This window comes from Bactrocera neohumeralis, chromosome 5, assembly GCF_024586455.1.
Source record: "Bactrocera neohumeralis isolate Rockhampton chromosome 5, APGP_CSIRO_Bneo_wtdbg2-racon-allhic-juicebox.fasta_v2, whole genome shotgun sequence".
Lineage (NCBI taxonomy): Eukaryota > Metazoa > Arthropoda > Insecta > Diptera > Tephritidae > Bactrocera > Bactrocera neohumeralis.
In genome coordinates this window covers 1,384,642-1,408,954 of record NC_065922.1, presented here as the reverse complement: position 1 = coordinate 1,408,954, position 24,313 = coordinate 1,384,642, and the positions used below count along the sequence as shown (strand labels likewise).

General features: G+C 34.0%; 6 protein-coding genes and 1 pseudogene across 11 annotated transcripts; 5 read left to right on the top strand and 2 right to left on the bottom strand.

Annotated features, from left to right (window-relative positions):
* Positions 1-723: 723 nt before the first annotated feature.
* Positions 724-2,135, top strand: LOC126758126 (jerky protein homolog-like; annotated as a pseudogene).
* Positions 2,136-4,778: 2,643 nt separating this feature from the next.
* On the top strand, positions 4,779-7,262 carry LOC126758119 (gastrula zinc finger protein xFG20-1-like). Of its 2 annotated transcripts, XM_050472184.1 has the most exons (8): positions 4,779-4,872; positions 4,924-5,325; positions 5,403-5,478; positions 5,528-5,836; positions 5,943-6,230; positions 6,292-6,555; positions 6,618-6,888; positions 6,955-7,262. In XM_050472184.1, the coding sequence occupies exons 2-8, from the start codon at positions 4,924-4,926 to the stop codon at positions 7,154-7,156; spliced, it is 1,812 nt and encodes a 603-aa protein (XP_050328141.1). In that variant the 5' UTR covers positions 4,779-4,872; the 3' UTR covers positions 7,157-7,262. The 2 variants fall into 2 exon arrangements, with proteins under 2 accessions (XP_050328141.1, XP_050328143.1); XM_050472186.1 differs by having other exon boundaries at positions 4,809-5,325; positions 5,645-5,836.
* Positions 7,263-7,507: 245 nt separating this feature from the next.
* LOC126758122 (zinc finger protein OZF-like) lies at positions 7,508-9,296 on the bottom strand. 2 transcript variants are annotated; one of them, XM_050472191.1, is made up of 5 exons: positions 8,824-9,296; positions 8,648-8,764; positions 8,440-8,590; positions 7,840-8,371; positions 7,508-7,787 (listed from the first exon to the last, which is right to left on the bottom strand). In XM_050472191.1, the coding sequence occupies exons 1-5, from the start codon at positions 9,187-9,189 to the stop codon at positions 7,646-7,648; spliced, it is 1,308 nt and encodes a 435-aa protein (XP_050328148.1). In that variant the 5' UTR covers positions 9,190-9,296; the 3' UTR covers positions 7,508-7,645. The 2 variants fall into 2 exon arrangements, with proteins under 2 accessions (XP_050328148.1, XP_050328147.1); XM_050472190.1 differs by having other exon boundaries at positions 8,440-8,764.
* Positions 9,297-9,345: 49 nt separating this feature from the next.
* Positions 9,346-11,341, top strand: LOC126758123 (zinc finger protein 91-like). 2 transcript variants are annotated; one of them, XM_050472193.1, is made up of 5 exons: positions 9,346-9,433; positions 9,626-10,035; positions 10,129-10,441; positions 10,503-11,034; positions 11,102-11,341. In XM_050472193.1, exons 2-5 carry the CDS (start codon positions 9,667-9,669, stop codon positions 11,244-11,246), a joined length of 1,359 nt encoding a protein of 452 aa, XP_050328150.1. In that variant the 5' UTR covers positions 9,346-9,433; positions 9,626-9,666; the 3' UTR covers positions 11,247-11,341. The 2 variants fall into 2 exon arrangements, with proteins under 2 accessions (XP_050328150.1, XP_050328149.1); XM_050472192.1 differs by having other exon boundaries at positions 9,370-9,433; positions 9,609-10,035.
* A 3,908-nt stretch (positions 11,342-15,249) lies between these two features.
* Positions 15,250-16,890, bottom strand: LOC126758124 (zinc finger protein 39-like). Of its 2 annotated transcripts, XM_050472195.1 has the most exons (5): positions 16,434-16,889; positions 16,308-16,361; positions 16,018-16,246; positions 15,437-15,968; positions 15,250-15,372 (listed from the first exon to the last, which is right to left on the bottom strand). In XM_050472195.1, the coding sequence occupies exons 1-5, from the start codon at positions 16,809-16,811 to the stop codon at positions 15,273-15,275; spliced, it is 1,293 nt and encodes a 430-aa protein (XP_050328152.1). In that variant the 5' UTR covers positions 16,812-16,889; the 3' UTR covers positions 15,250-15,272. The 2 variants fall into 2 exon arrangements, with proteins under 2 accessions (XP_050328152.1, XP_050328153.1); XM_050472196.1 differs by lacking the exon at positions 16,308-16,361 and having other exon boundaries at positions 16,434-16,890.
* A 482-nt stretch (positions 16,891-17,372) lies between these two features.
* LOC126758118 (F-box/LRR-repeat protein 4) lies at positions 17,373-20,619 on the top strand. 2 transcript variants are annotated; one of them, XM_050472182.1, is made up of 12 exons: positions 17,380-18,050; positions 18,100-18,193; positions 18,249-18,459; positions 18,510-18,643; positions 18,744-18,937; positions 19,016-19,266; positions 19,336-19,445; positions 19,519-19,683; positions 19,749-19,914; positions 20,010-20,201; positions 20,254-20,323; positions 20,381-20,619. In XM_050472182.1, exons 1-12 carry the CDS (start codon positions 17,760-17,762, stop codon positions 20,459-20,461), a joined length of 1,959 nt encoding a protein of 652 aa, XP_050328139.1. In that variant the 5' UTR covers positions 17,380-17,759; the 3' UTR covers positions 20,462-20,619. The 2 variants fall into 2 exon arrangements, with proteins under 2 accessions (XP_050328140.1, XP_050328139.1); XM_050472183.1 differs by lacking the exons at positions 20,254-20,323; positions 20,381-20,619 and having other exon boundaries at positions 17,373-18,050; positions 19,964-20,150.
* A 433-nt stretch (positions 20,620-21,052) lies between these two features.
* On the top strand, positions 21,053-23,371 carry LOC126758097 (E3 ubiquitin-protein ligase Ubr3-like; the record flags this gene model as incomplete). Its single annotated transcript, XM_050472128.1, has 3 exons — positions 21,053-22,379; positions 22,803-23,275; positions 23,336-23,371. Coding segments are annotated over exons 1-3 (1,134 nt in total), but the record flags the coding sequence as incomplete, so codon positions are not given.
* Between the last annotated feature and the right edge of the window lie 942 nt (positions 23,372-24,313).

Below are 24,313 nucleotides of genomic sequence, written 5' to 3'. Positions count from 1 at the left end.
ACCACCCATCGCAGACCGCGAGTGTGACTCTAGCGCAAATTCGTTCTGCATATTGTATTAGATTAAACTTTTACTTATTCTCGGATAAACTAAACTTATGGCCTGCATACAAAAATCCCTCACATGGCACTAAACGAAGAACTCACCGAACGAAGAACGAATTTTCAAAATTTAAACTAATAATTGCTATTTTTGGCTATGAGACCTATTTATACACACCGTGAAAGTTGAACCAATGGCAAACTGTCTACTGCAACAGGACCATTCCTCCATTAAACTTCCCAGTAAAAATAGGTGCCTCTAGAATATTTCCAGTAATATTTTAAATGAGCAGACGTTTTTCCACTAGCACCACCGAAAATGTATCGTTGTCTTAATATACGTGTAATAATATACAAAGTATGATATAATATTTTTGTTCACCAGACGATTGTTTGTGTTACCTAAAACTAATCGAAATATACATATACAGTGGTGCTCCAGTATAACGAACGCCGAACGTTTAATATAACGAACGCGGTTTTTCAATACATTGATGACTCTATATGTATAACGAAAGCTGGAAATTGGATGAACTCGATATTACGAATGTATGGCGTTTGTATTTGGTTTTGGTTGTATTACAACAAAAACAATGCAGGGAGTTAAATCCCCGTTAGTTCTTGTTATTATTGAGCTATTTTTTTTTGAAGAATTCTATTTATTTTTTTATGCACGCTTCATTGCGCGAAATATCAGTTGAGAGTTCAAAGTTGTAAAGTGAAGATATCGCATAAATTAAGTGGTTTGTCCTCCCAAGCTGATTTAGTGGCACCGTTCAAAGAAAAATTAAATGAAATTATCGTAAAGAATTACATAAGTCTTGATGCAGTTTTCAACGCTGATGAAACTGGACTTTACTGGAAGATGTTGCCGAACCAAACTCTAGTTCACGCTAATGAAGACAGAGCACCTGGCCGAAAGATATCCAAGGATCGAGTTACAATTCTTGCCTGCTCAAATGCAACGGGAACAATGAAATTAAAGCCTTTTGTAATAGGAAAATCAAAAAACCCTCGTTCCTTTAAAAACAAAACACTTGCCGTGGACTATGCGCACTCAAAATCCGCGTGGATGAATATCGAAATTTTTAAAAAGTGGTTTTTTAGTAAATTCGTCTTCAGGTTTGTATATTACAACAATTTTCACTTCAATACTCCTTAATAATACTTTTAATTATAGGTTGAAGATTTTCTTGAAAGTCGAAATCTACCAAAGCGAGCAATATTACTTCTGGATAACGCTTCTAGTCATCCACCAGAAGAAGATTTGGTGACTCCAGATGGAAAAATATGGACAGTGTTTATGCCACCGAATGTAACGGCTCTAATTCAACCGATGGAGCAGAACCCGTTTTGCCTCACCAAATTATTTTACCGAAATTCTTTACTGAGCAGTGTAGTGCAAAAAGAAAATATAAACACAGCGTTAAAGGACCTCACCCTTTTCAATGCTTATTGCTGCAGCTTGGGAAAAAGTTTCAGGGGTTGTTCTTCAGAAGTATTGGAAAAACATTTTAATTAATAAAACCACACCTGACGATGAAGATGATGAGGACAATATACCTCTAGCAGATTTGCGATTCAGAGAAGACCTTTCTGTTATGGAGAGCACACTTTCTCTTATCCATACAATGTTTCCCCAGATACGGTTTAACTTATGCATTTGTAGAAATAATTTAAATTATTATTCAAATAAAATTTTAGAAAAACTTCAACACAGATGATTTGGAAGCATGGAACAGTGTAGACAATGTACTTGTAGAAGAAAACCCGAGTGCTGAAAATGAACTAGCTATAGAAATTTCGGAAGAGGAGGAAGGTGATACCGCTGTTGTTGTAGCTGTGCCGCCAGTAAAGCATACTGACGCCAGCGACTGCTTTGAGAAGTGTATCAAATGGTCTGAAGAAAACATCGTGGAACAGGAAAAAATATTTTTATTGAAAAGCCTACATCAAAAGGCACAGGATCTCAAAATTTCTCGCCCACAAAAGCAAATGAGCATAACAAATTTCTTTTCAGTTGAATAATGCTCATATTTTTGTTATAAAATTCAACTTTTATTAATTTTATTGTATGCATTTTCCATTGTATATGAATTTATTTCAACCAATGCTTATGAATTCATGAATAAATAGTTATTTTTAAACATATACATATGTACCAATATTAATTTAGTTTTCGTTTCCGATATAAAGAATATTTCAGTTTAACGAACGGTCCCAACATTACATCATTCGTTATATTGGAGTACCACTCTACTTGTATGCAGTTATATATATAAATGTTCGAGCTGACGAGACGAGTTGATATCCGGATGTCTGTCTGTCTGTCTGTCATAAAACTTTGTATGAATCGGAATGACGAGTTCGTAGAGGGGCGTAAATGGAGCACTGCCACGCCGACAAAATGCTAAATTTCATTTGTTCACTAATTTTGAGTTCGCAAAGTCAAATTGTGGCAATATCAACGAAAGTCAATTTTGGAAAATGTATGGTATGTACATACAGTATGATTTTTTAATACTAAATCGATTTAAAGTCACTACAACTAAGTGTTCCGACTAAGTTCGGGTGTAACCGAACATTTCATACTCTTCCAACTTGCCAGGGGAATACCTTCAGGTGCATGAGGTTTATAAGTCAAATGGGGTCTAGGGCAAGTTTTCACTCGATTTTATCTATTTCGGTGACAAAGATGCACCGTTATTTGAAAAACACCCTTAATTTTATTAAAATAACTATCACATTTGCCGGTATCGCATATAAAAATCCGAAAATCTTTCTATTAAGTATTTGGGGGCTAAAGTAATTATTGATCGATAACAAGTTCGCAATTGCAACTTTAATCCACAAATTCTGTATCTGGGAACATTAATTGTTTTGGTTCGATTTGGACACTTTTTAGCCATAAAGTGGCCTATTTTAAATCCGAATAGTGCGGGCAAAGTTTTAACCTGCTAAATTAATTGATGCTTTATTTGTACATCGATATATTGAAATGTGAAGGTTTAAATGGAAATTAAATTAGTGTTATCTGCGAAGTAGCTTTGGTTGTAGTCCGCTTTCCACCAGAAATTATTAGAATAATCTTATGCAACGAGTTTCGTTGAAGTCGGTTGAGTTGATCCTGAGATATGTTATTTCACCTAACAACAAACACTTTTTGTATTTTGATGTGATTTCACCTAAAAGAGGGCGGTGCCACGGTGTCAATTTCGACATCGGTTTAGGTAAATTTGATGTGATTTGTGTGTTAGGCATATGAAACTAGGGTTATTATTAGTCTGATTTTAACTATTTTAGGCACAAGGAAACAATGTTATTAGAGATATTAGATATTGAATGGTACATACAGTATAAATTCAACCGGAAGCAGTGGCGGACTTAAAGATTTCCGCTTGTAGACTTTACAATTTTTGCCTCCGCTACCAGTTTCTGAAGTTCGATACCTTAGTTCACAATTACAACAATAGAAAATATTTTCTATCTATAAAATTTCGACTTAATTATTTAAAAACTAAGGTATCATGTTAGATCCTTGATTATTTTCACATCAAAGAATGAAGAAATATAATTTTAAGCATTAAAGCATATCATATCATTCGTTTAATGAAAGTTGAAGTATGTCTTAAAACTACGTTGATAAATATTTTTATTGCACTCACAATTTAAAAACAAAACATTTAATAATGAAAGAGAAGGCTAAATTATAAAAGCATTACAATAACCTTTTTTCCGGGTACAGACTGGATTCAATGCCAGCACAAATAAGGAGGATAAAGAACAGCCGGACATCTAGGAGATGCTTCGGTAATGAGTGGATTCATTTCTTATTTACCGATCCAAACATGGTTAAGTTCTAGAAATAATAGCCTTTACCGGTATAAAATCTAGGTCAATTCCTGAACCTAGAATCTGCTGCTGAATTGTCGAAGGATAGTTTTTAAGGTTATTTGTTTTTCATATGCATGGTGCATCCTTGGCAATTATTGTTCTAAAAACCACTTCTAACAAACGTCATCAGACAATGTGTGCCAGTCTTGACTGTTAAATTTCAGGGATTTGAGCAAATTGCGATTTCAGAAATTCAATTGTTGTAGAAACTTTCGATTTTCAATGTGCGTTGTTTTTTTGCACTTAGCAGCAAATCCATAAGTTCTTAGTCCATTATAATTTTTAAACTTATTACCAACAATGCTTTTATTGGTGTTCTAGCGTTAAACTTTGCTACTTTTAAATCTCTGATCTAGAAACTGAAATTACATGGTATTAAGACTTTATTTTACAAAATTAGTATTTCTGTATCCAATATTAACATAATATAAACTAAATTAAAGTATAAAAGTGTCATTGTCATGAAGTCATTGTCATGAAGTCATTGTTTGCATACAGTTTTATCAGCAGAAATAAAAGGTAAATTTTAAGATACGTACATATGTATGTATATAAAATTGGATGTATAAGAGCTATAACTACATAGTATATCTTTGGTTTGCACATAATTTTCGTGCCGTTATTTAGCGATACCGACTAAAGCTAGGTATACTGGTCGCAAAACAGTTCGACCAAAATATAACCAGAGTATGTACATATGTATATTATATTATGGTATAATTTACGTTCTCTGGTATATAGTTAATGGCTGAACTTTTTTGGTTCAATATTTTTTTACTTCAATTGTGAATATATTCATCGTTTTAACAAGCTATCGAATGTCATTAAATATCATTCAAATATATCGATAACGAATATCGTAATTATAATGTCATATCAAATATAGTTTTTGTGTTTGATTCATATGTTTGTGTAATTTTTAGATTTCAATAAAATTGTATTATTTTGTCAAAAACAGAAAACGAATACTTATATTGGTTATTCGTAGATGGACACCATTCCCACTTGTAGAGCATGCTTAAAAACTTCATTGTCTTATGTGGATCTAGAGACTCCTTTCGAGCAAATAGAACTCGATACACCATTGGAAGAACATTCTAATGTGCTTATAACATACATGGATTGCTTTCGAAGTTGTACACAATTAACAGCTACCGATAACGAAGGAAAAATGCCCCAAAATCTTTGCGAGAACTGTAGTTTTGAATTAGGAGTTGCATGGAATTTTATTCAGAAAGCCATACAATCGGACAAAGTTTTAAACAATGCAATAGTGAATTGTAAAGAGTTGCAAAGAATTGATGATTCAAATGGTTATGATAACAAATATATTGAAATTGAAACAGTAGATGATAGAAGTGTTCGATTAGAAGGGCTCACTAAAACAGAGGTCAGACAGATGTTCAATATATTTTTAGTTTGATCATTTCTAAATATATGTATGTGTATATATATTTCTTTTAATAGAGTAATAAAGAAAACATTTCCCAAACTGAGGACGATTTGAAGGATTATGTAGCAATTCAGCAGTTTCCAAACACAGGTAATAAGTAATACCAAGCAATTGAAATTAATATTCCCTTTTTATATAGATATCAGTTCGAAATGCAGTACCGATTTGAACCTTCAAATTGGTCAGCGTCGTTCTGAACATTGTAATTGCGTAAATATTGTTGACGGCAATATTTTATATATTAATAAAATCTCAGATTTGGTCGAAAACATTGCAAAAGAAGAAGAAAGAAATAACAGAACCATTAAAAAAAGTCCTTCCACAAATTCAATGGAATCTGAACAATATTATTTTCTTGAGTTAATGGATATATCCGAGAATGATGAAGGCAAAATAAATGTGAATTCCACAGAATGTGACAATGATGTCGGGAAAAGCTTAAAAGAAGGTAAAATATATAAATTAACTTTCCATAACTACATAGAAACCATTTTTACTTATTATTCCAATAGATTCATGATAAAGTAAATTTATTTATTTTTTTTTTGCCAAAGATTCGAACAGTTCTGCCATCTACTGTTCCATTTGCCTTCAATCATTTGAAAAATATAGTCAACTTTCACTACATTCACAAACGCATTCAGTTGTTGACGATGAAACCAGCATTTGCAAAATATGTGGGAGCAATGTGTTTAAGGAGGATATGCCAGAACATATTAAAATTACACATTCAAATATTATTAAGTGCATGTATTGTAATTTTAGATGTCCAGAGCTTAATATGCCAGACCATATGCATTGTACGCATTCCGGACCAAAGAATTTTGTTTGTAATATTTGCGGTTAGTTGATTAATTTTTATAAATTTAATGTACCAATACTTTAAGCTTACGTCTTTACTAGGTAAGATATTTACTTCCTTAAGCATCTTGAATTCACATCTTAAGTACCACCAACGGAAAGAAGCAAACATAAAATCAGATGCGTGTGAAATATGTAGCAAGCGATTTTCCACTAAACATTATTTGCGCTTGCATATGGAGGTGCATCGAAACGTACGTCAACTTCATCAATGTAATTATTGCGATAAAATGTATGTTAGTAAAATTGCTCTTGATAATCACATTCGCCTTCATAAAGGCGAAACAATAAAGTGCGATGAATGTGGTTCGTAAACTCACTGTAGGAAAGTAATTCAATATTAAAACCAGATTTCCCTGATTTTACAGGAAAACAATTTGTACGCCAGTACGAGTTGAATGTGCATATGCGATTCCATACCCGTGACTATCCATTTAAATGTGAAATATGTGACAAAAAATTTGCAATAAAGGGTCATTTGCGTACACATATGTGGAGGCACCAAGGATTAAAATTGCAATGCGAAGAATGTGGAAAGTTATTCACTTCAACCAAAGCTTTGCAAGAACATTCGTTTGTTCATAGTGAAATGCCATTTCCTTGCAGCTATTGTGGTCGAGGATATCCATCAAAACAAAAGTAAGATAGAATGTGTTTGTTATATATGTATATGTTTTGCTTCTAATTAAATATGAATGTATGTAGGTTTAAAGTGCATCTGAAAACTACGCATCTTATAGAGTTTACAGAAGCGGAGATTCAAAAAGTTACAAAATCTCAAACTCCAAAGCCTTTACAGCGAAAAAAACTAACATTAGTTCAAGCAGATAGCGTTATGAAAGAGGTTGAAGTAAAGGATAGTGAAATCACAAACGAGGGGGAGGATATAAAGGTAGAGCTTTGCTGACGCATATATTCTGATGTTTTGTAAACTAAATAGTTTATTTATAACAAATTTCAAAAAATATATTTGAAGTAAATTCTTATATCCATAATGTTGGGTAGCCGAAAAAGTCTTTTCGTATTTCTTATCAAACTTCAATTTAATTTTTTTATTTATACTAATAAAAAAAATAAACAAATAACACGATCAAATCCCATCAAGTAGCACCTGTTTCTTGAATACATAGCAATCGAAAGAAGGTTTCACAAATATGAGCAATAAGCACATTGTACATGAAACCTTCGTAAGATCAGACGGCACGGTGGCACACTCATGAAAATCATGACAACTATGTTTGAAATGATCACAGAAGGATATTGATCTAAAGTATTCACCGAATATCGGCATACGCGTTTTCTGCTTGCTTAAGAAACTTTATTAATCATATGAAGTGTAATTTTTAAAATAATAATAAAATTAATATTATAATTGCAAATATTAAAAAAATAATTATTAAATAACTTTAGCCTCTCTTTTTGCGTCCAAAGAGTTTAGTGATAAATTGCCACGCTTCTTTTTATCCTTTAATCTCACAACGAAACTTTCTAATTCGGACAAGTTTATTTTGTGAACACACTTGATATGGCGCCGAATTCTAGAGTAAAAGACATCAATTACAACATTTTAAAACGCACAGATAAACTCACTTGTACATTTCAGGAAATTCCTTTCCACAAATTGCACATTTTAACGGCAAACCAGTGTGTTCTAAACGATGCCTTTGAAGCGTCCATTCATATAAGTATTGTTTTCCACAATCTTCACATTTCCATTGGATGCCCTCGTGTAATTGTAAATGCTTCTGTAATGTAGACCTTTTTGTAAAAGCCTTTTCGCACTTATCACACTTGAACGGTGTGTCGCCTGTGTGACTTCGTAGGTGGACTTCTAGATCTACTGCACGTACATAGCGTTTCTGGCAATATGTACACTGAATAGTTTGACCAGCATGTTTTTGTTGATGCACTAAAAGATTGCCCTTGAACAAAAAAGACTGACCACAATCACTACAGTGGAATCTTGGTTTCCGACTGGGATCATGTGTTTTTAAATGATTTCTGCGTGCCATTTGTGTATAAAATTTTCTTCCGCACACTCCGCAATCAAACTTTCGCTCCCTGTTACTTTCATGTATAAGTTCATGTTGTGTTAAGGTACTGCGATGTCTGAAGGTGCGAGCTAAATAGTGTATACATATGTACAGGCATTTGTGTTTTATAAAATAATATTATAATAATGTTACTAACGACACGATTTGCAGAGAAAGGAATCTACATTTCGGTTGCAGGAATGGCGTAAAAGCTGCGTTTTAATCATTGACTTTCTGCTGATTCCACAAACCACATCATTAATTTGTTCGATTCCTGATTTTGTCATATTTTTTTTCCTACGATTTTCCTTTGAATGGATATGTTTAGATATGCTGGATAAAATTGACTTTGATGAATTTAATACTTCAGATTCGTGAAAGTTTTCCTCATGCACATTTTGAACACAGCCTTGCGAATTTGTGTTTTCATCAAAAAATGTATTGCTTCCCAAGCTGATTTGGTCCTCCTCCTCCTCCCTTTTCTATATGTATATGTATATATAAGTAAAATATTTTGATTTAATTTGAAGACTGTAAATACCTTGAGATCAACTTTTGTATATTCTTTACCAACCCCAACCCATTCAAAAAACTTATTATTATCGGAATCTGATTTCCAATAATTCATACGCAAAGTTTTGTCTGTTTCTCGAGCTTTTGTAATAAATAAGTACGCGTCTTTGAGTTTATCAGCACAGCTACTGCAAAAATGTTCGTATATACTCATTGAATGTTCATTTCCACTATTTTCATAATTTAAATTCAATTGAGTGCACTGCTGAAAACATTCAGAATACGATAAACTTTCGTTCAAATCCTCGACGTGGACAGATTGATTCCAATTAATGAGTGGTACTGAACCTTCCACCCTTAAACAAACTCGGCACATGTTACGAAAGAATTCCATTTTGATTTAAAATTATTATAGTACTAAAAACGTGCATTTAATGCATTATAATTATTCAAATACATGTGTATATGGTAAACAATATTCTGTCCAGATTTAACAGCTGTTGAAATATACATACATTTACCCAAGTAAACTAACTAGCGATGGCAAAATAAAAAATTTCGGTACACAGTTTTTCGGCTATGTTAGTATCGTAAAAGCGTGTTACTTACTAGATCGTCTCCAACAATTTTGTGCTTCAGTAAGTATTATTAAACTTACAGTTTTTACTTCAGTGCTTGTAGTTAAATTTAATAATGAAGACAAAAACTAATATTTTAAACAAAAATATACAACACTGATTTTGGTAAACAACAGGATATTTTGATTTTGATGCATACAGTTAATTTCACTAATATTTTAACAAAAATATACAGATTTTTAAATATTTCAGACTGAACCTCAGTCCTACTACCTTTTGCAAGAGCAATTGAAATGGATTCGATAAAGATGTGTCGTGCATGTCTATCGCCCGAAGGACGAGCTCGTCTATTAGATTGGTATCAGCCTGTTGAGTCGTTGGAATATGTTTTATCATACAAAGAGTGCTTCTGCAAATGTACTCAAATATCAATGACCGAAAACAATGAAAGGCAATCCCAATTTTTGTGCTACTGTTGTGCAAAAAAGCTTAAAGAAGCTTATAATTTTATTGAAAAGGCGAAGCAAGCTGATGATGAATTACGTTGCATGAAGACTCAGCTTATTCCAATTGAAGATATGCCAAACAGATTTGAATGGGTATCAGTAAAAGCAAAACAAATTGATGCTGAGAAATCTGCAGAAAATACTACAGAAACCAAGGTATTTTAATTACTTTATATACATATGTATATGCATACATAAATATGTATACTTATGAAAAATATGCAAAATCTTTTCTGTTCCGAGTATTAGATTGACGATATACAGATCAATACTGTATGCCAGGAAAATGAACAAAGAGACGGTGATTTAAAGGCAGAAAATACATTTAAACTTCAGTGCTATGATGAACATGAAACGGAATTATTGAACCAAAATGAATTCGACAGCTTCTCTAATAACACATTTAAAAGTAAAATTAAAACTCATGCAAAAACTAAAATGAAATTAAAAAAAATGGATGAATTGGTTAATTGCGAAGAATGTAAAAAAATTATGACAAGGAAGGCATTGATAAAACATAAACCACGCCACAAACCTAAAGTTTTCCTTTGCCAAGCCTGCCGTAAGTAGTTTTGAGATATATTTTTACTCTAAAATTTATATATTTAATTAAACGTATTTAGCAAAAACGTTTCGCGAATCCAATGGTTTAAAAAACCACGAACTTATTCATCAAGAAAATCGTGAACGGTATCCATGCGACAAGTGTAATCAAACATTTTTATCACCATATTCCTACAAAAAACACGTACAAACTCATGAAAACAATAGAAAACCGATTTATAAATGCACACAATGCGAAAAATCCTTCCTACATAAAAACGGTCTAACAATCCACGAACTTCATCACAAGGGGGCCTCAATCGAATGCAATATATGTAAAAAACGATACGTCCGACAAATAGATCTGGATACTCACTTGCGAACCCATTCTGGAGAATCTCCATTTGTGTGCCATATATGTGGAAAATCATTTATTCATAAACGTATTCTAAACCGGCACTTGCAGTATCATGAATTATATTTTAGTTACACTTGCTTGACCTGTGGCGAAAAATTCTCAAAGTACGACAAATACTACTCACATCGCATGCGGCACACTGGCTTACCTTATAAATGTGGTGCATGTGGGAAACAATTCCCTGACGCATATAAGTAAGTCCTTTGAGTTTGTTCTTTCCTTTATAACTTGAAACTAGACTAACATAGATATTTCCTTTAGAATTAAACGCCATATTAAAGGAGTGCACAAAGTTGAGAAACACGATGACTTAGAAAATCTTGTAGTGAGAATAAATATAACTAAAGAACATAGAGGCCGAATTGTGGAAGTTTTAAAGAATCCGGAGGAGGAAAATCCAACTTAATTTAAAGTTATTCAAATAACAGTAAAGTTAACAGCAGATGTTTTTCATTCTTCATTATTGAGACAAAAACTATTTACAAATGAGATCAACGAGAATTGAAATTTTTTTATATAATTACACTTGGTTGAAAATAGCGAAGTCAAAACTTTCCCAAAAAATTATGAACTTATCCTCAAAGAAAATCGAGAAATGTTTCCGTGCGATAAATGAAACAATCTCGACACCATATTCATATAAAAATCACTTAATAATGCTATAGAAATAACCGAAAACCGATATATAATGCTTCGCAGGGTGTATAACGTAATGCCGACAATCAAAATCGAAAATTTAGAATTCCGACAGTCAAAATACCGAAAAATCAAGAAAAGTTGGCGTTGTTCGTTCGAGGCCTTGCGGCCTCCGGCCACGAACTGACTAAGGGTTATGACTCAATAGAATTCTCTTTCTGTGCTTCGATAGACAGAAGAGCGGACAAGGTAAAATATTTTTCACATGTCGGCATTTTGGTTTGTCGGTGTTTTGATTTATCGGTATTTTGATTTAGCTGTATATTAAAGTTTTGTCGGTTGTTATTGTTTTAACGGTTATATCAATCCCGTTAGGATGGAAGGCCCAGGAAACGTGCTGTTTCGACGGGGTCGAACCAAAGGGAAAAGGGTGTTAGATGAGTGGGCTTGGTAGGGCATGCAAAGAGGTGGTCAGTGTCATGCCGAGACTCGATGCATGCAGGACATACATTGGGTATGTCAGGGTCTATTCTGGATAAGTAGGAGTTTAACCTACTACAATATCCAGAGCGAAGTTACGCTAGGGTCATTCGCGCTTCTCGCGGCAACTTGCTCCTTAACTGGGAGCATAAGCGACTCACTGTGAAGGTGTTCGATAGGAGACATCAAAAGGCATCCCGTCGTGGTCCGGAGTGCAGTATTTTGGCAGGTCTGGAGTTTCCTCATCTGCGTACCACTGCATCCAGGCGACCATATTGGTGTTGCGTAGTTGAGGACCGGCCGGCCGATTGCCTTGTATGTTGCCAACAACGTTTCTTTGTCTTTTCCCTCATGTGCTGCTGACTAGCTACTTGAGGATTTTGTTGCGGCTCTGTACCTTGGCTATAATCGCGGTCGTATGGGGAGTGAAGGAGCATAGACTATCAAAGGTTACACCTAAAATCTTGGGTTATTGACAGTCGGAATTTTGACGCCATCGTCTGCAATATTAAGTTCAAGTTTATACTCCTTCGTCCAGTTCGTAAAAATAGTCGCTGTGGATTTGGTGGGGGAAAGTGTGATTAAACGAGAAAGGTCGGAGAGGTAGTTGTTTACTTTCGAATCGATTCCATTGCCCGACGATAATATCGTACAATCATCTGCGTTCCAGGTTATGGAAATCCCCTCTCGTGGCTGTGGGAGTTTCGAGATGTAGAAGTTAAACAGTAACGGGGAGAGAACACCACCCTGTGGAACCCCCTGTTTAATTCTTCTCAGTTTAGATGTTTCAACTCGAAATAGTACGGCGATCTAACCCCGTTTGTTAAATTTTGTCGGTATTTTGATATGTCGGAATTTTGAGCTTCGGTATTTTAAGCGTATCCCTGGTTCTCATTGTGAGAAATAATTTCTTCAGCAATTTATCAAATTCTTTATAAAGGAGTTATAATAAATGTAATATTTGTAATAAAAGTAGATCAAAGATTTGAGATAAATGTATTTTATATGTATGCCCCATATATAAACATGTATGTATATGTACAAATGTGCCGCACTTTTTATTGCTTATGTCTTTTAGGATTAAAAAAATTACTTACCATATTATGGCGTTTTAAGTTTTTAATATCTACCAAAGAAAATTGAAATGAAAACTATTTTCCCTAAAAAAATGTAAGTTATCCTGATTAATTTCAAACAAATGATGTAAAACTCTTAATTATTATTTTTGATTATAACATATTAATTTATTATACATACAGTTGCAGTCAAAATAATAGTAGTGCTACTACTGCACAGATGTTTCTATTTTTTCGAGTTTTCTTCTTAGCCCTTTATTCTCCTTAATATAATGTTTTATAGACAGAGTTCAATAAAAAAAAGTGCCGTTATAACTGTATACGTTAGCACGTGGAGTCGTTATTTCATTTACTTTCAAATGTGTTGGCTATTGAGTCGGTCAAAATAATAGTAGTGCAAGGAGTGAGCTTCCGAAAAATTCATAAAAAATATTTATTTGTGTCCAAGATTTACAAAAAGGTAAGTAATGCATTTTTTGATGTATTTTCATAAGTTTTTGTGATAATCTAATAAAGATCGTTCAGCTATGGGACGAGGAAAGCACTGCACCGCTGAACAGCGCAACCTTATCAAAAAACTAATTTCAAACGGGAAAACTTACAAAGAAGTTGGAGAAATTATCGGCTGTTCACCGACAATGATTTTAAACGCGTTAAAATATAAATCCCAACCTGAAACACGTGGACGGCCACCCGTAATGACCGCTAAATTAGTCAATCGTGTGGTTAGATACTCGAAAAGTAATCCTTTCGCACCTGCAACTGATATCAAGAGTGACTTGCAGCTGGAAGCAAGCGTGGAAACTATCCGTAGACGTTTGCGGGAACAGGACTTAGCAGCTCATAGCCCAAGAAAAGTGCCATTACTGACTAAGAAGCATGTAGCGCAAAGGCTTAAGTTTGCGAACGATCACTTGGAATGGCCCCTTAAGAAATGGAGAAATATTTTGTGGACAGATGAATCCAAAATCGTGTGGCATGGTGCAAGAGGATCTCGCCAATATGTCAGACGACCCGCTAGTTCCGAATACAACCCGAAATACACAACTAAAACTATTAAACATGGAGGGTCAAGTATTATGATTTGGGCATGTTTTTCATTTTATGGTGTTGGACCGATATACTGGATAAAAGAAATCATGGATCGTACTGTGTATGTTCGAATTATGGAGGATATCATGCTCCCTTTTGCTAGCGAAGAAATGCCACTACTTTGGGTCTTCCAGCAGGACAATGACCCAAAGCACACAAGCAAGTTGGCGCAGCAGTGGTTTCAGAGGAACAGGGTTGAGGTCATGGAATGGCCTGCACAGTCTTCAGACCTCAATCCAATAGAGAATTTGTGGTGCGATGTGAAAAAGGCAGTTTCTGTTGCTAATCCAACAAATAATAATCAGCTTTGGGAAACAGTAGAGCGGGCATGGAAATCGATACCAAAGGAACGATGTGAACATCTCGTTAATTCAATGCATCGCCGATTTGTAGTTGTAATATCGAACAAAGGATACGCAACTAAATACTAATTATTTTATAATTAATTTTCTTATTATTTTCAATTTAAATCAGATGAAAAGAAGAACTAATTGAAATATATTTTTGTTAAATAAAATCACACTACTATTTTTTTGACCGTCCATATGCATAAGGTCGTATGAAATAAATTTTTTACAACCTTGTAATGAATTTTTTCCTAAGTTTTGTTTTATGATTTTATTGTTAAGAGTGGTTGTTCCTTAAAATAAAAACAACGAAAGTATTTAAATGAAAACATTTTAATTCTTCTTCATTTCTTTTTCAATGTGTGGGCACTACTATTATTTTGACCGCAGCTGTATATCATTAAAAATTGAATTTTTTTAACGTATTCATCTTTAGTCGTAAGTAATTTTTTCGCTGTATTATATAGTTTATTATAATATTTACTATATACCTTAGCCTCAGCAATGCGTGACCGGTTCTTCTAGCATATGTATATATGAAAGTATGTATATGCTACCAGAATTCCATCCCAATATTTAATATTTCTCATTAATTTAATCTAAACTGCGTTTTCAGTCACTAACTTAAGGAAAAATAGAGGTATACATAAGTGGACAAGAATGAAGTGGAATAGTTTATAGCGAAGAAGCATAGGGGACGAAACGTTAAAGTTCTCTAAAATTTTCAAAAAACCATTTTTTTATAATAAAAATATCGAATATAAATACAAACCAGAAATTAAATTCAAAACAGTGTTCATTTTATTTTGGATATTCATCATTTTTCGAAACTTTAATGGTAAGTTCATTTACACGTGAAATGTCTTCTAATTTGTGCACAGTGCGGATATGCCTTCGAATCCTATAAAATACATAAAATGATGCATCAATATTCCAAAGCAAAATCGTGGGATCACATTTATTACTTATTTGGCTCAGCGAATCCTTTGTTACATATTGCACATTTTAAAGGAAGGCCTGTATGATACAAGATGTGACGAGTTAGTTTTGAGGGATGAGAATACTCCTTATTGCAGATATCACACTTATAACGTACACCAGAATGAAGTATTTCGTGTTTTCTCAATGCGCTGGTTGTCATAAATGCCTTATCGCATTTGCTGCATTTATATGGCAAATCGCCGGAATGATTACGCATATGAATATCTAAGTCGATTTTTCGAACATAACGTTTCTGACAAATATTACACTCATTTTTTGGGCCTATGTGCTTTTGAATATGTAAAGTAAGACTGCCCTTATGCATGAATGTTTTGTCACATTGATTGCACGCGAATTTCGCTCGACGTGATGTCTGATGTATTTTTAAGTGAGTCCTATAAACATCCTCTGTAAAAAATGTGCGACCACAGTCACTACAAGAAAAGTTTCGTTGACGATTCGAGTCATGCGTGCGTTGATGTCGGCGTAAGTTATTTGCAATGCTAAAAGAACTTGCTGCCAAGAAAATCATATAATTCAACATTATATATTTACTACTACTTACGGCAAATATCACAAAGAAAGATCTTAGGCCTATGATACCGGGACTTGTGTTGTTGTAATTTATTTGCCGGGAATAATTTTTTACAATAATCACATGGAAATTGCTTGTTTTCTGCTTCAAGTTTGCCTTTTTTTTCTTTTCGAAATACGTTTTTGCCTTTTGCTAGATGTATTTTAGCATCCTGTTTCTTATATGTTTGTGTACAAGTTTCATTGGGAAGATCGGAAGCCTTTAAATGCGTACCAAATATGTCATAAAAGTAATATCAAGAAGAGTTTAAGAAAACATACCATATCAACTTTTAGTAAAGGATTTTCCCCGGGAAAGTTGCCGATTTTGTTTTGCTTACATTATACATATACATATACAATTACAAATATTTATTTCGAATTAAAAAATAATAATAATTAACGTACTTGATCTTTTTGAGATATACTTATGTATTCGTCGCTTAGAAGGGCCTCCTGTATATATACATATTCAAATGTATTTCTTCTCATATTCGATAAATTATCTTTATTTTTTGATAGAAAACATAATTCATGAGCAGATTTTTGTGCCTTTCTTATAAATCGGTAAGAAATAATCAATTCTTGAATACAGTCCTGGCACAAGTAATGCATATCCCTAACATAAGGTGATTTAGCATTTGTACTTTTTATATCCAATTGAGTACACATTTCAAAACATTCCAGATATGTCAAAGCATCACATATTTCCATTGTTAAATACCAATCACAAAGATCTGCCAGATCTTTTTCTAATAAACATGCTCGACATTTATTTCCTTCCATTGTATGAAAAACTGTAGTTCTTCGATGTACAAGAAATTAGTAGGCGATAGTTTTCTATTGTGATAAATATCTTTCAATCGATCATTTCCATTCGGAATGAAATGACTCCACTGGCAATAGGTACTATCATTATAATCTTATCCTTTACAATAGATACTGTGTCAATAATCTTATCCGATATGGCTAATAATAGTTATCAGAATAATTAACCAGATAATATTGTCAGAAATAAATTGTAATTTTAAAGATGGTAGTTTAACATTCATTTTTAATTTCTATAAAAAATGATAAATCGACAACATATTCAAAGTGTTTCTGATGATTTTTGGTCTGCTGTGTGCATTGGAAGTTAGCATAATGTGATGTAATCCAAGAACTAACTATTTTATCCAGATAACAGATGTCCAATAATGGTAATAATTTTATTGCAATAAGATATAAACCTGCTATCAACAGGCAATAGTTATTCCCTGTGTAGATGCCTCATTATGTAGTTTTCTAGAGTTGTCTGTTTTTGACTAGATTAAGAAAAAATATTATATAATAAATTTGGCTAAACTATTTTCCTTATTTAATTATACTAAATTAAACATAATATAATAAAAAATGTGTAATTGGTTATAGAAAAGGGTAAAAGGATTAGCTTTTAGCCTGAGAAAAATGCCATTGTGTAGAATAATTATTGACTTTTAGCATGGACCACAACCAATATTTCGTCAGCTGTTATGAAAAAGTCAATAATCCCTAACAAAACAAATCGTGCTACAACAATTCCCATAGTTAATTATTGATTTCTGTTGACAAAGATAAAATTAAATCCTCTAGCAAAGGGAGAAGTTTTATAATGCATTTGTTGTTCTGACGTAAAGTATTTCATTGTTAATCAAAGTGTGCCAAGCCAGAACAAGTTAAGAAACTGTTTAGATTACACATGTAAAAGAATATTAAATGTCGTCGGTATCAGATGACGACATAGACAAAAGAGGAGCTGGTTCGATTGTCGACTTCATTAAACTAGGTGCTGAAGATAATGGCCATTCCTATGATGCGTCCGTTCTAATGAATACTTCAGATGGATTTCATTGTGCTGATTACCGTTTGGATCAATATGCTGTGGATGTAGCTGACTTTAGCTCTCAGTATGGCAGTGATTATAGTATTTCCTATACTGCTACCAATATTACGGGAAAACCACGAAAGTATCCAGAATACGGTGACTTTCCGGAAACATACGCTATGGTTCGTAGAAGTGATGCGAAAGTTATTATATTGACATTTTAATTTGCAGCGAACATATGGAGATTGGTGGGAAAAAGCTCCGAGTTCTGTTCACGAGATTCAGCCACAAAATATTCCAAAAATACCTGCTCAAGATTATATAGGTAAACATTACTACAAAAGTTATACGCTAGTATTAATTAGAATATTATTTTCAAGTTATTTATTTTGAGGAATATGTCGTTCCGGAAGAGATTGCTATATTTGAAACTTTCAATCCTGGAGCTTTGATTCGAATCTGGGCATATACCATAACAAAAAGCTGGATTTGTTTATGGGAAACTGAGAAATTATGCATACCACCACTTCAGGCCATCAACAAAGCCCGCCGCTTTTCCCCACAGTTAAAAAAAGGGAACTTACCTACGAGGTAATAATTTTAGTAATTATTGAGGGTGATATGAATATTTTTCATTTTAGAACTATTCGCCTTGAATTTAATCATTCACTACTACACTATTTTACGGAAATTGATGCAGTTTTACTTAGAGGTAGGAAGGTGAATATTGAGAGCATTCAACGAATTTTGGATTGCTACAAAAGTCATCAAAAATGTAAATACCTTCTAGATTTTGATTGCAATAATACATACATTATATTAAAAGCATACAAGATCCAATCCCATTGCTAACATACTATAATTGCTATTTATAGGTTCCATATTACGAAAGTTACAACAAATTCATTTTCGACCAAATATCAAAGGAAACTATCATAATCATTTGAGGGAGTTTTTTACGAACGATTTAAATGAATTCATTACCGTTTTAAACCGAAATACGGAAGTTGTGAAAAGCGATGTAACGGCCGAATATAGTTGTAAAAATATTGGTTTCAAGGATATGCCGGTAATATATCATATACAATTATATAATGAATTATTTTTATTTTTAAACTCGAATAATAATTAACACGTTTTTTTTCAGTTTGAAATTATTTTGAAAATATTCAGCTATTTGGATTTGAAATCGTTATTTCTAGTAGGACAAGTTTCCAAGTCATTTTATGATGTATCTACACACCCTTTGCTGTATAGTGAAGTAAATTTAAAACCTTATTGGCATCTTGCATCAAGCGATATGTTATGTACTTTGGCAAAGAGAGCAACAGTGTTAAAGAAATTGGATTTGTCATGGTGCGGGTTATTCAATACAATTTCTCCTACAGAGTTTAAGAAGTACGTACTGCGTATAAGAATATGTGTTTTAAATAAAACTTACATACATATGTGGTATTCGTAATTTAGATTTATACAACAGCGGGGAGACAATCTAATGTGCTTACGATTAGATTCTTGTAAAATTTTAAACGCAAGCTGTATTGAAACATTAGGAATTGTGTGCGATAACTTAAAAGGTACTTAATTGAGCGTCAAGGTTTATTTCGTTGATTATTTTGAAAATATATTTCAAATGTTTCTTCTCGTTAGAGCTTTCACTGCGAAATTGCTCCACAGATCCACCCTTGCTTAATTTTTCATGCTTGGCGAATCTGAAGAATCTTGAAAGATTAGATCTCTTTCAAACGGTAATTGAACCAGAGCTGATGTTAACCATGTTGGAAAACAATCGAAAATTGAAACATCTAAATTTAGGTTGATACCATCAATATTTCTCATTAAATTTGGTACATAATTATGTTTATTTATGAATTTACTAGCATATTGCGGTATAGCTGTTAACATGGATACTGTAGCTCATCATATAGGACAATACAATCAAGGTTTGATCTCTTTGGATTTGTGGAAATCACGTTTTCTATCGGCTGCTGGTTTGGAGGCCTTATCGAAATGCACTGAGTTAGAGGAAGTTGATTTTGGTTGGTGGTAAGTATCAACATATGTGTATGCATTGGCTAACGTAATTAATTTTAAGTTTCTACTCTGATTATGATGTAACTATGTATTTTAAATCGATCCAGTTTACGAGAAGTATCACTAGGCGACAGTTTAAAAAAATTACTATTAAATTGTACTAAACTAAAAAAACTCTTTTTGGCTACTGTCCGTGGAATTACGGATCGAGATGTGGAGAATATAGCAAACTTTTGTAGCAATTTAGAACAATTGGATCTGATGGGGGTTTCAGGGATAACAAAAGACCGTTATTATGAGTAAGTTTACAAATTAATGTGATTTTTATAAATAATTTGTTTGAATTTTCAGAATTTTAGTAAAATGTAGAAAACTACAACTCCTCGATTTAAGCTTCTGTGATAATATCAACAGTGAAGAGGTTTGTTAATAACTTTGTCTCCTTATCGTCAGCAAATTATCATTAAATTTTTTCCAGATTGCATTTTGGTCTCGAACTTTTCAAGTTAATATAAAATGTAGTCACTTTCCAGACGTGCCTAACGATATAAGATATTAATTTAAAATTTATTCAGTGCATGTTTTTAAAAGAACTGGATTTAATAAATGTTGAATATATTTACATACATATACAGTATTGATAATATTTCAAGTGAATGTTAATAAAATTGTATCGTAGGTTAATTACTTTCAAATAAAGAAATATTACAAAACGTTGTTCTGGTTAAGTCTTTAATATGCAATTTCGATTTTTGGTGTGAATAAAACAATGTGTATCTGATAATTAATTGATTGTTGATTATTTTTTAACATTGTTCATTAAAACGATCTGAAAATAATTTTTTTTATAAATCCAATTTTATATTTACGTGCGAAACTTTCCCTAAATTTTTTTTTCTGCATAAAAATTCCTATTATTTTTTTAATTTACAGAATGAGTCAACCATTAGAATTTCTGAACTAAATATTCATTTCTCAAATAAAAACCGAAGTCTGCACATTAGCTGATTGATGATAACATATTAAACCCGAAACAGACTTTAATGACTTGCTAGTGGAGACGCTTTATAAGCTAACTAATAGTGAGTAACATTCCTATATACAAATGTGACAAGTGGATTTCGTACTTTTTAATGTAAGATTCAAGAGTTAACAACCCTGAGTAATATGTCTTTACTGTCGTACTCGCGTAAAGTCATCGTTGGAGATTTTTGTAGAAATGGACAAATTGTTTTTAAATTAAAACTGCTAAAAAATCACGAATATAAATAAGTCTAAATTGTGTAAAGAAGTTGTCAGAGGATCAATAAATAAAAAAGATAAATGGGTGAAAAATACCCGAAATTGAATAAAATGTGCGAATAGGAAGCGAAAAGCGAATTTCCAAGAGAATAAAATAAGGTTAAAAAAGGCGGAGAGTCAGTGTGAAAACATAGAACATAAAGGAGAAGAAAAAGTTTTACACAAAAAAGGAAATTGGTGTATTAAAGAAAAAATAGTAATAATTCCGATTTTTGTAGTCAGGGAAAGTTGCGCGTGTGTTTTTTTTAAGTTTTCGTTCGAAAAAAGAGGAACTTTGGGCAAATACTGCAGTTTTGGTCACAGCATCGCGTGCCTAGAAAAAGTGCAAAAATCCACAAAGGGGCACGGCCCCAAAATCACGGCCGTTTCTTAATTTGTCAATTTGAGGATTGACAACTTAAAATAAGAAAACAAAAAAGATATTCTGTCGCTTATTGATTCATGAGAATACAACTGTTTTGAGGAATATATATTAGCCAAATAGCTATCAAATTAAGCAATTGACTTCGAAAAGTTATAGTGAATTATAGTTAAATAAAATTTGTTCATTATGGACGAAGACGACAACATATCTAGTGGTGGCGACATAAACAATGAAATTTCAATTGGTCGAGTTGGTGGTGGTAATGCAGGAAGCAATGATATTTCAAACGTTGATAATGAAATAACAGAAGATGACGAATTTGATGATGTTGATATTTCGATGGTAGTTAATTTACCATCTGGTGTCTCCGTTAGCACATCAGGAAACTCAGAACCTAGGTCACAGTCTACATATGTAGCCGTTGCCACTGCTCCTATTTCGGTGCGAGCTGGGCTCGATTTTCCGGATTGGGAATCGGTAGGCACAACCGAAACGGATGAAGACCTGCTAACAGATGCTTCATCTATTGCTTCGAGCTCGGCGATGGCCGCAGGAATAGTGCCCGGCAGTACAGGTGGAGCTAAACCGAGTTTTTTCTTTGGGACATCAACATCATTTAGCTTAAGAAGTCGCAAAGAGGTAGCAGCACTAATTAATGCCGAGTGTTGTCGAAGTGAGAAAACACCGGAATTGGACGCAATTGTGGACAAACTTTTTAACCCGGGAACTCCTATAGACAATGCTGATAATATTGAGTGGATTCGTTGGTTAATTGCAGGAGGTCGCACACCTCAAGAATTCGTAAGAATTGGTAAGTTGGAGTAAAGTTTTCATAAACGTCTTAAGTTAAACAACATTTCTAAAGAAGTCTTTTACTTGGTTTTTGTTATTGTTTGTCGCATAATTAGAAATTACTATCTAAAGGTTTGTTCTTGATATTGTCGTAACAAAAAACATTTCCAATTAGTATTATTGCTTGGATTCCAGTTCTTTACAAGATGGGGATTATTCCGGTTACATAGATATTTAAAAAGGCATATAATATATTTTTTGGTCTCAGAAACTCAGTTCTAAATACAAAAATTCACTAAAAAGAACTGCTAATATATCAAGTTTTTGTTTTGTGAATCGCTTATATTTGTCCAAAAAAAAAGAGATTCTACAGAGGGCACATTATACATAATAATAAAATTTTAAAATAATCTTTAAATGTATCTATATATTTTCGTAACAGTACGAAGCTATGATAATCACGCAAAATGCGGTCTTGTGTGGGTACCACATGTAGTGGCGTACCGATGTCGAACATGCGGAATTTCACCTTGTATGTCAATTTGCCGAGACTGCTTCAAGAAAGGAGATCACACCAATCATGACTTCAACATGTTCCTATCACAAGCAGGCGGCGCATGCGATTGTGGTGATACTTCTGTAATGAAAGCTGAGGGCTTTTGCAGCGATCATGGAATCAACAATCGAACCAATAAAGAGCCTGTGCCGCCTAACTTACTCGCCGTAGCAGTAGCAATAATGCCAAAATTGCTTTTCCGATTACTACAGCACTTTAGAGAGAATAGTGATGCAACTTCTCAAACTTACAATCTGGCGGCCTACTCATGTGAAGAATTTACCAATATGTTGATCGATTTGAACAATATGGGTGAAATAATGCGTAAAGTGATGACTAGAGCGCTTATTAATCCTGATGTAAGTAATTTATTATAAATTAAAAGTAATTAAAATCATTTCTTAAAAATTACTTTATAGGTGTATAAATTTTTTACCGAATCTCCTTGCTTGGATACGAGTTGTCGTCGAGGTCATCTAACGGTAGGCCCAATAAACGTGCTGTTTCGACGGGGTCGGACCAAAGGGAGGAGGGTGTTAGATGGGTAGGGTTTGTGGGGCATGCAAAGAGGTGGTCAGTGTCATGCGGAGACTCGTTGCATGCAGGACATACATCGAGTATGTCAGGGTCTATTCTGGATAAGTAGGAGTTTAACCTGCTACAGTATCCAGAACGAAGTTGCGCAAGGGTCACACGCGTTTCTCGCGGCAGCTGGAGCTCTTCGTCTGCGATGGGTGGTGGTTTAACTCCAAGAACGCCATTCACGGGAAGGGAGTCGGTGAAGGTGTTGATGGCTCCACTGTGAATGGCGGTCAGTACCTGTCGAAAGTTGGTTGCGTCCGAAGTCCGGTCGGCGTACTGTACGACGTCGTCGACGTAATCCAGGAATGACCTCTTGATGCTCCTAGGAGGCGGTTCCGCTCCAAGCAGATGGCTGCAGGGGTGATTTCTGCGAAAGCATCCCAGCAGGAACTGCCTGGAGAGGAGTTCGTTATGCTCCTTAACCGGGAGCATGCGCGTCTCACTATGGAGGTGTTCAATCGGAGACATCAAGAGACATCCTGTAGTGGTCCGGAGTGCAGTATTTTGGCAGGTCTGAAGTTTCCTCATCTGCGTGCCACTGCATCCAGGCGACCATATGGGCGCTGCGTAATTGAGGACCGGCCGGCCGATTGCCTTGTATGTTGCCAACAACGTTTCTTTGTCTTTTCCCCATGTGCTGCCGGCTAGCGACTTGAGGATTTTGTTGCGGCTCTGTACTTTGGCGATAATCGCGGTCGAATGCGGAGAGAAGGAGCATAGACTGTCGAAAGTTACACCTAAAATCTTAGGATTATTGACAGTCGGAATTTTGACGCCGTCGACTGCAATGTTAAGCTCAAGTCTATACTCCTTCG